At 43.8% G+C, this 13,687-nt stretch overlaps 1 protein-coding gene across 5 annotated transcripts in view; it reads right to left on the reverse strand.

The window, feature by feature from the left end:
* DROSHA (drosha ribonuclease III) overlaps positions 1–13,687 on the reverse strand; it is a 133,493-nt gene that overhangs the window by 42,935 nt on the left and 76,871 nt on the right. For all 5 annotated transcript variants that reach the window (XR_011558676.1, XM_070747122.1, XM_070747120.1 and 2 more), the window contains exon 22: positions 973–1,075. Coding sequence is in view for 4 of the 5 variants with exons in the window: in XM_070747122.1 (XP_070603223.1) it covers positions 973–1,075 (103 nt within the window). In the remaining variant the exon portion in view is untranslated. The remainder of the gene's footprint in view (positions 1–972; positions 1,076–13,687) is intronic.

Consider the following 13,687-nt stretch of genomic DNA (forward strand, 5'->3'; position numbering starts at 1 on the left):
ATAGACCAGTGTTTCCCAACCTTGGCAACTTGAAGATATTTGGACTTCAACTCCCAGAATTCCCCATCCAGCGAATGCTGGCTGGGGAATTCTGGGAGTTGAAGTCCAAATATCTTCAAGTTGCCAAGGTTGGGAAACACTGACATAGACGACCCAACTTTGCCTACTCCTGGTATAGGCAATGATGCCAGAGAGAGAGGATCACTGGTTTGAAAGGTGGATCAAAGAGGTCATCTATGTCTACATTGAACAGCCTCTCGCAACAAAGGGGGAGGGATACCACATCATCTATCTCAGAGGTGTCAAACTGTGCCGTGACACGTAGGCCATGCCCGTCCCAGTTCCTTGAAGGGGAAAAATGTCATGAAACATCACATGACAGCAACTTGACACTGTGAATTTGACACCCGTGATCTATCTCCTGTCTACAACAGAGCAATTGTAGATTTCCAATAGGCTCATTTCACTACTCAGGTGCCTGTAAGGACACAACTAAACCTCCAAGGACTCAACAACTTTCTAAAATAATTCAAGTGACCAATTGTCTGCAAGGAATATAAATCCTCCCATTCCCCATCATCCAGTCAGAACTGAAGAAGCTTCTTGGATGAGAAGCAAAGAAAAAGAAAGTCCAGTTGCCTCTTGAAAAAGTACCTTTGGGATGCCGGAGATTGCAAAAAATAATCCTGGCCGCAAGTTTCTCATTTCTTTGTAATGTATATGAAATACTCTAAATGCACATGTTTATTATAGCGACAGCACTTAGATTTATATACCGCTTCACAGTGCTTTACAGCCTTCTCTAAGCAGTTTACAGAGTCAATATTTTGCCTCCAACAATCTGGATTCCCATTTTACCAACCTTAGAAGAATAGAAGGCTGAGTCAAACTTAAGCCGAACCATGGCAATACGGTGAAGGCCGACAAAGAGTAAACTTAAAATACATAAAAGCCACAGCATAGTTTTCTTACCTATCAAGGCTTCAAAGCAGTTGGCCATTGCATGCCGCAGATCTGATTCTCTGCATAAATCAGGTCCATGAGCATAAAGCATAAAACGATCCAGCTCCAGTTTCTACAAAACAGCAAGACAGGTTATTTTATAAAATGACAGATGTCCGAAAGAATGCACCATATGCATCATGAAGAAAGACAGGCACAAACAGGATTATGTATGGATTTCTACCGTGATCTTTCTCAGAAAGAAGGTCAAATGGAAAACATGTTGTGAGCCAAGACGTACTTAATTGACCTGTTTGCTTGCACTAATTATTATAATTTGCACGTTGTTTTGATGAATGTAGTGGATGCTAAACTAAAACTGGCAGAAATGCTGCATTAATCTCACAACATTCCAAGCATTAGGTTGAGCCTCTAAAATGTTTTTAAATGATGGATAACAACATCGTGGGTTGAAATATAATAACTACAAGCCTACTTTAAATTTGTATCTTTTAACTCCTGTTTCTTAAGTGATAATACTCTATGTAAACAAGGAATCACAATAATACTATTGCGACAACATTCCTGATATCCCAACTGTTGGTTCTTGTGGGGAAGAAATGTTCCCCCGCAGAACGGGTTCGCAATTTGAGTATCCTTCTAGACTCAGAGCTCTAAATTAGATCAACACTTCATAGCTTGTAGCTAGGGGGACCTTTGCACAGATTTGTCGAGTGCACCAACTGCAACTCTACCTGGATCAAGAGGCTCTCCTCACAGTCAATCATGCCCTTGTCAGCTCACTGTTAGTACATGGTACATATCCTACTTTGGGGTTACCATACAGTAAACTAACAATGTTGGTCTTTGTAAGTAAAGACTGTTGTCAGCGAAAGCCATCACATGGAGTTAGAGGCTTTGGCCTGCCAACTGTATCTTTAAGAACTTTTACTGGTTAGCCATATGACACTGTTCCCTTTGGGGGGGAGTAACTTTGAGATATCTTTGCTTGTGAGTCGTATTATTCTTTCCTGTGTGCGGTTTGTAATCTATTGTTAATATTGTTGACTTGGTGACACCTGATGAAGTGGACAAGGCCATTGGAGCTGTGAGTTCTGCCACCTGTTCACTGGATCCGTGTCCCTCTTGGTTGGTTTCGGCCAGTCGAGAGGTGACACGGAGCTGGGCCCAGGAGATTACCAACGCTTCCTTGGGGAGGGGAGTTTTTCCAACACTCTATAAAGAAGCGCTCGTGCGCCCCCTCCTCAAGAAGCCCTCCCTGGACCCAGCCGTACTCAACAACTATCGTCCAGTCTCCAACCTTCCCTTCATGGGGAAGGTTGTCGAGAAGGTGGTGGCACTCCAGCTCCAGCGGTCCTTGGAAGAAGCCGATTATCTAGGTTCCCAGCAGTCGGGTTTCAGGCCCGGTTACAGCACGGAAACTGCTTTGGTCGCGTTGATGGATGATCTCTGGCGGGCCCGGGACAGGGGCTTGTCCTCTGTCCTGGTGCTTCTTGACCTCTCAGCGGCTTTCGATACCATCGACCATGGTATCCTTCTGCGCCGGCTGGAGGGGTTGGGAGTGGGAGGCACTGTTCTCCAGTGGTTCTCCTCCTACCTCTCCGGTCGGTCGCAGTCGGTGTTAGTGGGGGGTCAGAGGTCGACCTCTAGGTTTCTCCCTTGTGGGGTGCCTCAGGGGTCGGTCCTCTCCCCCCTGCTATTTAACATCTACATGAAACCGCTGGGCGAGATCATCCAAGGGCATGGGGTGAGGTATCATCAATACGCCGATGATACCCAGCTTTACATCTCCACCCCATGTCCAGTCAACGAAGCAGCGGAAGTGATGTGCCGGTGCCTGGAGGCTGTTGGGGCCTGGATGGGTGTCAACAAACTCAAACTCAATCCAGACAAGACGGAGTGGCTGTGGGTCTTGCCTCCCAAGGACAATTCCATCTGTCCGTCCATTACCCTGGGGGGAGAAACATTGACCCCCTCAGAGAGGGTTCGCAACTTGGGCGTCCTCCTCGATCCACAGCTCACATTAGAGAAACATCTTTCAGCTGTGGCGAGGGGGGGCGTTCGCCCAGGTTCGCCTGGTGCATCAGTTGCGACCCTATTTGGACCGGGAGTCACTGCTCACAGTCACTCATGCCCTCATCACCTCGAGGCTCGACTACTGTAACGCTCTCTACATGGGGCTACCTTTGAAAAGTGTTCGGAAACTTCAGATCGTGCAGAATGCAGCTGCGAGAGCAATCATGGGCTTTCCCAAATATGCCCATGTCACACCAACACTCCGCAGTCTGCATTGGTTGCCGATCAGTTTCCGGTCACAATTCAAAGTGTTGGTTATGACCTATAAAGCCCTTCATGGCACCGGACCAGATTATCTCAGGAACCGCCTTCTGCCGCACGAATCCCAGCGGCCAGTTAGGTCCCACAGAGTGGGTCTTCTCCGGGTCCCGTCAACGAAACAATGCCACTTGGCAGGACCCAGGAGAAGAGCCTTCTCTGTGGCGGCCCCAGCCCTCTGGAACCAACTCCCCCCAGAGATTAGAATTGCCCCTACTCTCCTTGCCTTTCGTAAGCTACTCAAAACCCACCTCTGCCGCCAGGCATGGGGGAATTAAGACTTCTTCTCCCCCTAGGCTGATACAACTGTATGTATGGTATGTTTGTACGTATGTTGGTTTTATACATTAGGGGTCTTAAGTTAGTTTTTTAGTATTGGATTTTTTTACTGTACATTGTTCATGATTGTTGTTAGCCGCCCCGAGTTTTCGGAGAGGGGCGGCATATAAATCCAATAAATGAAATGAAATGAAATGAAATATTTGTAAATAATAATATTGTTAATACTAAGTCTGAGTCTTTAACTGGCTAGCCCACATTATCTACACCACTGCAACAACTCTGCTGATTGTATGTCAAAGGTTTCACACAAAGCTGCACTGAGACATACTAACACTCAGATTATTGTGGTGCTCTCTACATGGGGCTATCCTTGAAGAGTGTTTGGAGGCTACAATTGGTCCAGAATGCAGCTGCGCGAGCTGTTCTGGGTGCACTCAGGTACACCCACATTACTTCAATACTCTGTGAGTTGTACAGGCTCCCTATTGGTCTCCGGGCAAAATTCAAGGTATTGGTTATAACCTTTAAAGGCTCAGGACCAGGTTATCTTCGAGACTTCCTTCTGCCACATAGCTCCCATTCGACCGGTGAGATCCCACAGAGTTGGTCTCCTCTGGGTCCCTTTAACTAAAGAGTGCCGACTGGCGGGCCTACAGGGGAGGGCATTCTCTGTGGCTGCCCCAGCTCTCTGCAACCAGTTACCTCCGGAGATCCAGACTGCCCCTACCCTGTTGGCCTCCCAAAAAGCAGTAGGGATCTGGCTTTTTCGTCAGGCCTGGGGCCACTGATCTCGTGGTTGCAATTGGCGAGCTCCAACTATGAAATGATATGAAGGGGTTTTAATTTTTTTTTTACGTTGTGATGTCTATAATATTCAGGATGGTACAATTTATTTATTTATTTTATTTATTTATTAGATTTGTATGCCGCCCCTCTCCGTAGACTCGGGGCGGCTCACAACAACAATGCTTGTTTTAAGATGTTTTTAATGTTTTTTGTCTGTTAGCCATCCAGAATCCTTCAGGAGTTGGGCAACATATAAATACAATCAATCAATCAATCAATAAAACCTATTTTTTAAAAGATTTATTTTATTCAGGTGTTCAAAGTAGTGTATACATAGATGCCCTTCCTCTTACATCCCCCCCCCCCCCAAAAAAAACCCCCTGTCTTGTATTATAAAGGAAGTTTACTGACTGGTCCAATGTCACCCAGAAACAGTTAAATACGGGTATCCCCAACACTTTAAACATTACATTACCAGTTTATCAGTATGTGTGGACCTCATTTATCAGAACACATCTATATGCCTGATCCCATGTTGATTTTGATGAAGAAAAATTACCCAGACTGGGCCTACTTAGGATCATTTAAATATCAACAATTTCAGTCTATATCTCCAAAGTCATTTAAAGAAAAGCTTCTTATGTTAATTTTGGAAATCAACCTTTACATTTATTTTTAAAAGAATAAATTATTGGACAAGATTTGGTAAGCAGAAATCCAGAGTCTTAGTTTGTTACCTTCAGGAAAATGTGAGAGTGGGAAGAGAAAATGGCTTGGGAACAAACCTGGAAATTGCAACTGGCAATGTTCTATGTACTGATGACAATAGTCCTCCCTAGGAAAGGGGGCAAATCAGAAAGCACATCCTCAAGTAAAAGAGCCTGTTGCTGCCAGGAGAACCCGTGGTGCTTAATCAGCCACCAACTCCTCACCCCAAGATCCTAAGTGTCTTCTAGACCAGGGGTCCCCAACCACCGGGCCGTGGACCAGTACCGGGCCGCGGGGCATGTTGCACCGGTCCGTGGAGTTAGCAGCTGCCGGCCCTCATGCCGCCACCCCCTCCCTCCAGCGCTTCGCCTCCCGCCGGGCAAGAGGCCTCGGGAGGCAGGTTCTGCCGGCCACAGGACGATGGATGGGACAGAGGGGCGGGAAGGACCGAGAGGCTCAAGCCTCTTTTGGCTTCTGCCGTGGGGCGCTTTTGCGTTTTTGGCTGGGGGGAGGCAGGAGGGCCAGCCTGACCCCCTCTCTCCAGCGCTTAGCTCCCGCTGGGCAAGAGGGCTTGGGAGGCAGGTTCTGCCGGCCACAGGACGATGGCGGGAAAGAAGGGCGGGGAGGACCAGCACCCCCATGCTTAATCCCGTCCCCAACCATGCCCCTTTCCGCCCCCACAGGGCCATAGAAAAATTGTCTTGCTGAAACTGGTCCCTGGTGGAAGAAACGTTGGGGACCACTGTTCTAGACCATTGTTTTGCCTCATTACTGCTGGTATTCGGATCCTTGTTCAGGGGTGGGTGGAGGGTGGGGGAGACAGCGCAGGCTGCCCAGAGGGAGCCTCGTGGGTGAACCCACCCCTCAGAAACCCCGAAGCCGGGACCAGTGCTCCGTTCTCGGCTGCTGGCTCTCTGAAGGAAAGACGAGGCAGCTGGGTGCGGGGGGAGGGGCAGCTGAAAGAGAGGGAAGCCACCGCAGATGAAGCCCTTGGGGGGATGTCCAGCTGGGGAAGGGAGTCACCCCTCGGCAACCCCAAGCCCAGGAGGACTCCTTCCCCCAGCTGGACATCCCCCAAAAGGGCTTCCTCGGCGGTGGCTTCCCTCTTTTTCAGCCTCCCCCCAGGTGTCTCGTCTTTCCTTCTGAGGTTTATTTCGTTCTGAGAGCTGGGGTTTCTCAGGGGAGGGTCAGAGAAGCAGGGAGCCGCCCTCCTGGGCTTGGGCTGCTGAGAGGTGTGACTCCCTCCCCCAGTTGGACATCCCTCTAAGGGCTTCCTCGGCGGTGGCTTCCCTCTCTCTCAGCCCCCCCTCCCCAACCAGCTGGCTTGTCTTCTTATGCACGTCCGAAGGTGGGAAATCCTAGTGGGGCGGGAAGTAAATGGGAAATCCCGGGGGTGACAGTCACAAGGCAGGGGAATCCCTGTGGCAGTAAGCCAGCGCACGCCCAGTAAAAGAGCCCACGCACCCGGGCTCGGGTTCGTAAGACAGAAAGAGTTTTTAAAACGAGGCTAAGAAGTCTCAAACCCCGGGTTTGTATCTCAAAAAGTTCGTGTGATGTGGGGTTCGTAAGACGAGGTATCACTGTAGATATATAATGAAAAATTTTAACTAAGAATTTGGTAATTGATACCACATTGTATTGTATTGAAATCTGAAGGTATGTGAATTTGTATTTTTGTAAGGTTTGGAGGGGAAAAAAATAAAAAATTATACCCCCCCCCCCAAAAAAAAATAAACCACAATTATTTTTTGCAATGAACTACATTTTTTTAAAAGGTGGGTGAATTATGAATCTTGCCTAACTATGGCTAATTACAAGTTACTCTAGAAAATGTCATGTTCTTTTTAGACATCTTTGATGGGGGCAGTAACTGAGGCGAACCGAAAGACTGTAACTCAACTAACCTTTATTGTAACAGTAACAAATCTTAAACAGTTCTGAGGCAACCATCCTCTAACAGCTCCTTAAAATATAACTCCCATGATTGCATTAGCCAATCAACATTTAGCAACAGCTCCACTCCTAAAGCAGCCCCTAGTGGTTCAATGGAATATTGAATTTTTATTGGCTTCCTCTCTTATAGGTACCTCCCTCTACTGGGGAATGGGTAACTATTGGCTTGGTATTACATGATTATTTTGCTCATATGCAAAAGTAGCTTGGGACTTGTGGTAATAAAAACTGGCTTAATGTTATCTGCAAACCAATCATTACCTACTCTTTTAGCATTAAGACTCATCAAATAGTATTCATTATTGGTTCATTGAAATATATCTTGCCCATTAAATCAGAGTATGTGATTATAGTTTGAAACTGATTTGCATACAGTGCTTCTGAGGGAATTATATTTGTTATTATGATAACAAACTAATATCCATTCATTATGGAACCAATAATTCTAATAGGGAAAGGGAACCAATTAACTGAATGAAATCATAATTTCACTAACTATATTTATAACTCCAATAATGGTCATTTTGTAAAACTTGCCAAACCAGAAATGAACAAAACACTTTATATGGCTTACTCCAACTTTGCAACTCATGGTTTGCCGAGCATCAGAATTATTGGATTCTTAAGGAGAAGGAAAAAAAAACAAATTGTTTTGGTGGCAATATAGACAATAATGTTATATTTATACGCCTTTATGTGCTGAAAAACGTGCATTACAACTTAAGAACAAAGCGATAAAAGCAAAATTATAGAACATCTTATTGCTGTTGTAAATATATTCTAGTAGTATTTTTTTCTCTCTCAAAAAAAGCAAGCAAACTTTCAAGCATCTCTTTCAAAGATATTGATACGTTACTCCAGAGCTCCACCTAGGCTTTCATTTCTTTTGAAACGTAGATTCCTGATGAGAAATCATGTTTGTTTGTTGGTTTGTTGGATTTATATGCCGCCCCTCTCCGAGGACTCTGAGGAATGTTATCTGGTTATCTTTTTTTTTAATGAAAAGGATTGTGCAATTTATGGCTAGAAAATTTACGGGCCTTCCAACTGTCATTCAAGTCATCCTATAAAGCAGAAAATGTTTTAGTCATCTGTATTTCCTATACTCATTAGAAGAGTTCACTCTGCACTTCTGTGTGTTTTTATTGACACCCCCCCCCCCCGGTGTATTTTCATGTATTTCATTTTTCACTCTCTAAAAATATTTCATGGAAATGACTATAACTGAAACATGCAGCTCTAGAATACTAAATAGGGTTGTACATATTCTGAAAATCATTTGGACCTTGTTAAAATCAACTATCCCCCTCCCTTGCATTAAAGACAAATTCTTATGAGGCTTTGGCCAAACCCCTCCAAAGATGCCTTTGCTTTAAGAGTCCTTCACTTTAAGAGTGAACCAGCACCTTTTTCCCCCCAAGCTCATGCAGGATTCTGAAAAAAGTCAGGCAGCTTTAATAATGATCAAGTAGGAGATTCTGTCCTTGTGTAAAGTCTAAAACATTTTTCCCCACATCACTTTGGAGGCACAAGCATTAGAAATGTAAGATTTTCAGAAATGTTCAGGATTTTTTTTTAAATGGAAATTGCGATAAATGGTTACACATAGTAAAAATGTCAGTCTCATAAGGTGTTGTGGTTGGCTCTGGCCCAGCTCCTGCCCCAGGGAATGTGGAGGTGCAGGCAGGGGAAACGTCAACATGTCCTAAGCCTGTTTTGTTGCCGGCAGAGTCAGGGAGTGCAGTTTCCTCGGATGAAGAAGAAGGTGGGGGTTACTTGAAAGAGGGGGGCTTGGCACACAGCCCAGGAAGCCAATCACCATAATCTTCGGTCCATTTGGATGATGAAGTGTTAGACCCACACAGGCGCAGACTTATGCATCGAAGAGACCAATTGAGGAAATACTACAGGAGATAAGAGAGGCCACCTGTGTTTGGGTGGGGCTCCAGCAATTAGAGCTGCTGATATAAATAGCAGCATGCTAGTTTGGCTGTTGTGGAAGATTATCTGATCGCAGTTCTTCAGGATCGCGTGTCACTGTTTCTGAACTTTGTTTGTGGATTTTTCACGCCTTTGACACCAAAGCAAAGTAAAGTGTGTGTTTGTTTCACTTCGTGGGAAGAAGGAGGGCTGTGAAGTTTCTTCACAGCTATTAGCTAAGTACTTAAGGACTGATTAAGGGACTTGTACAGCCTACAAGGTTGTTTTGGGGAAGAGTGCTCTTTGCAATACAAAAAGGGTGCTTTGTTTCTTTTGAATTTTGTGATAAAGGACATTGTTTTGAATTTTCAAACGTGTGTGTGACTGAAATTTGTACCCGTGAATTTTCAGGAGGCTTCTACCAGAGAGCCCGGCAGAACATAAAGTAGACCAGATTAAGGAACAGACAACATATTTCTCTTTGCTCTGAATTCAAGGTCAATGTCTAAACTCACTCCAATATACAACATACATTTTTATTTCACTTGTTACTGATATACAAGTAGAGCTCAACATATGACTGGTCACTTAACAACCATTCAAAATAATGGTGGACGTTCCCAGAGCTATGTATGACCTGTTTTCAAAATTACATTGGTCACACAAGCATAGATGGCCATGCAATTGCATTTTAGGTGCTTGGCAATCAACTCAACTTTACGGATGTTTGCAGAACTCCACAGCCACATGACTTACTTTGTGACATCTCCCCCCACCTCTCAGAAATACAAATTACTTCCAATTTCTGTCCAAAAGACCCACGTGGGAAATAAATTCACTAAACAAATATGGTATTCACTTAATGACTTCCATTAAAATGTTGAAAAATTGGCTCTTCTCAGGTGATATCTTATTATGACTGTACTGATTTAGGACCATAATTCTGGTTTCATAGGAATATGATTACTTGGTTTTCTTTAAAATATCTGTTTTAAATCTACTCTTTTTTGGCTAGAGAATCCAAACTACACAAAAAGCCAAGAGAAATTTGATTCAGACATCACTGTATCTTTGAAGCACCTAAACTACAGTGGTACCTCATGATACGAACATAATTGGCTCCAGGAGGAGGTTCGTAAGGTGAAAAGTTCTTAAGACGAAACAATGTTTCCCATAGGAATCAATGTAAAAGCAAATAATGAGTGCAAATCCTTCAGGAAAATCCCAAACTTTAGAAGGGAGGCGAACAGAGGGCAGGGAGGAGCAGCTAAAGGGGGCAGGTGGAAGAAGTAAGGCTAGGCTAAAGGGTGAGTGGGAAGGAAGAAAGGCAAGGGGGGCGCCCCTCCCTTTTCTTTCTTCAAAAGACACTCTTTCAGTGCCTGTGGCTGTTCTCTGCAAAGTCTTTCCCCCTCCAAGCCGCCCCTCCCTTTTCTTTCTTCAAAAGACACCCTTTGCTGTTCTCTGCAAAGTCTTTCCTCCTCCAAGCCACCCCTCCCTTTTCTTTCTTCAAAAGCCACCCTTTCAGCAAGCACGCTGTTCTACTTTTGTTAACGCAAAGTCTTTCCCCCTCCAAGCCGCCCCTCCCTTTTCTTTCTTCAAAAAAGGGGGAAAAAAGAAACCCTTTCATCCCAGCAGCAGCAGCTTGGGTTCGTAAGGTGAAAATAGTTCGGAAGAAGAGGCAAAAAAATCTTAAACACCGGGTTCGTATCTTGAAAAGTTCGTTAGAAGAGGCATTCGTAAGATGAGGTACCACTGTATATCCAGGAATCAGGCTGGGAAAAGTGTGTCTTGCCATCTTTTATCAGTACGTGTATGGAAATAATCCAATTATCCATACATTTCATGTCATTCTGGAACTTTGTAAGAACAAATCATAGGAAACAAGATCTCTCCACCTAACACAGATCTAAATGTGAGCTATGTCAACTTGAAGGAGAAATCAATTTTAAGTAGACAAGCAAGTAAAGCAAAAATGACAGGATGATTCCAGTATTCTTTTGAAATCTAGAAAGATAACCAAACCCTCCCACAGCTGGACTACAGCAACTGTATAAGAAGAGTTAACCAGGGATACCCCCCCCCAGCTGCTCTGAAACTTCTCCTTTTGCTATTGCTGTTTGCTCAGAATGCAAAGCTAACCCTAAATATGGGGAAAGATGAAACAATAACCAATTGAACAAGTTGCTATTTACACCTTGAATCGAGAGGTATAAATCTAGCACAAAGACAAAACATAAACCTGTCTGCTTCATATTAATGATGTCCATGACAATCAGAAAACAATAGCTTCAGAATAAATGTTCACAAGGATAAAGAGCAATGACATATGATAAAAGGTGTAGAGAGAGATGATGAAAATTGAGAGAGGGGGACTTAGAGGCATCTAAGAACTGTAAAGGGAAATCAATGAACTATGTATGTTTGGGAGCATAAGTGGCACTGGTTAAGGGAAAGTAAATTGAAAGATCAATCGAAAACTCTTTCGGTTGTAAGCAACTCACTTCGACGTTTTCAGTATCATCTAGTATCCCCATAAATTTTTCAGAAGGCAGACTCTCGTACTATGGTGGTATTTAAAAGGATTGTTAGTGAGAATAATATTCAGGCAAACAAAATCAGAACTCAAGAACAGAAGCCAGAATTCAAATTGCTTCCAGAGCAGGAAGAGAGGATTAGAATGCAGTACAGTGTTCCCTCAATTTTCGCAGGGGATGCGTTCCGAGACCACCTGCAAAAGTCAAATTTCCGTGAAGTAGAGATGCGGAAGTAAATACACTATTTTTGGCTATTAACAGTATCACAAGCCTTCCCTTAACACTTTAAACCCCTAAATTACAATTTCCGATTCCCTTAGCAACCATTTAGATTATTACTCACCATGTTTATTTATTAAAGTTTATTAAAAAATATTGATTAAAGGTGGACGAAAGTTTGGTGATGACATATGACGTCATCGGGCAGGAAAAACCGTGGTATAGGGGGGAAAACCGCAAAGTATTTTTTAATTAATATTTTTGAAAAACCGTGGTATAGACTTTTCGTGAAGTTCGAACCCACGAAAATCGAGGGAACACTGTACTGCAGACTAACTCTGCCCACAGCCTGGAGTTCGAGCCCGGTCAGCTCAAGGTTGATTTGGCTTTCCATCCTTCCAAGGTTAGTAAAATGAAGACCCACCTTGTTGGGGGCAATATGTTGACTTTATAAATAAAGCACTATGAGGCAGTATATAAATCTATTGCTACAGTAGCTAATAGAAGCCTGCCAGATACAGTATCAGCCCATCCAATCCAGCATTCTGTCATACAATAGTAAACCAAATGCATTTAGGAAGACCACAAGTATTTCCCCATCACCTTTGTTTCCCTATATCTGGCATTTTGGGCATTTTGCCAGTGTTTGAAGAGATACTGAATAGCTATTAAGAAAAAAGAACTCTAAACCTACAGTAATCTTTCGTTTATTTAGTCTTAGATCTTGGAGGTCTTCTAGTCAACCCCCTGTTCAAGCAGAAGACCCTATCCTAAAGAGATGGTCCTCACCACCACCTCGTGTCACCAAACTCCAGTTTGTTTGTTTGTTTGTTTGTTTGTTTGTTTGTTTGTTTGTTTGTTTGTTCGTTCATTCATTTATTGGATTTGTATGCTGCCCCTCTCCGGAGACTCGGGGCGGCTAACAGCAACAATAAAGCAGTGTACAATAGTAGTCTGATGTTAGAAATAATTAAAAGCCCATTAATATAAAAAAACCCAAACATACATACCATGCATAGAATTGTAAAGACCTAGGGGGAAGAGGGTCTCAATTCCCCCATGCCTGAGAGCAGAGGTGGGTTTTAAGCAGCTTACGAAAGGCAAGGAGGGTGGGGGCAATTCTAATCTCTGGGGGGAGTTGGTACCAGAGGGCCGGGGCCGCCACAGAGAAGGCTCTTCCCCTGGGTCCCGCCAAGCGAGTCTTTTGTTGACGGGACCTGGAGAAGATCCACTCTGTGGGACCTAACTGGTCGCTGGGATTCGTGCAGCAGAAGGCAGTCCCTGAGATAATCTTGTATCATGTAAGTCAGTTCTCTTGCTAGTGATTCTGGACCTTGGCTCATTTATTTTCAGAGATGGCCTCAATATCTGATACTGTAAACATGGGAGAAAAAAATATCTCTGCTCACACGTTCCAAATTTTGCATCTCTTCATTCAACTTTACTCTAAGATACAGATGAACACCCTACAATTTTCCCTCATGGAATGACTAAGGGAGATGTTCTAGTCTTGTAATAATTTTGGCTTGGGGAAGTGATTTTCCCAAACTGGCTGCTTTAATTCCCTTCCTAATAGCCTTGTGCATAGAATTCTCTCTGGCGCAAAGGACCAGGACTGTTCATTAAGTTGCAGTTCAAAAAGGATTTACTGCTCAAGGCTATATACAAGAATCTAATCAACAAAAGTTCAGTTCCAAATTGGAGCCAGATAAGGGTCAGTGGCATTCAAGCGGGGTTGTACTTGGACCATCTGAGGCAACCTAATGACTCTAAACTGATGGTGTGCTTAACTCTGCCTCCTATTCTGTCTCCTCCTATACATTCATTTTTATAACAGCTGTACGCTGTGTTGATATTTTCATAGTTGCCTTCACTCTAATTTCAGGATACCTTGCCTAAACACTCACTGTTATCTCAGCTCACACTAATATATGTGTGAAATTTAGATATTCTTGTGCATCAACATAAATTTCTTTTTGCTTGCTTAC

This window comes from Erythrolamprus reginae, chromosome 3 (assembly GCF_031021105.1).
Source record: "Erythrolamprus reginae isolate rEryReg1 chromosome 3, rEryReg1.hap1, whole genome shotgun sequence".
NCBI lineage: Eukaryota > Metazoa > Chordata > Lepidosauria > Squamata > Dipsadidae > Erythrolamprus > Erythrolamprus reginae.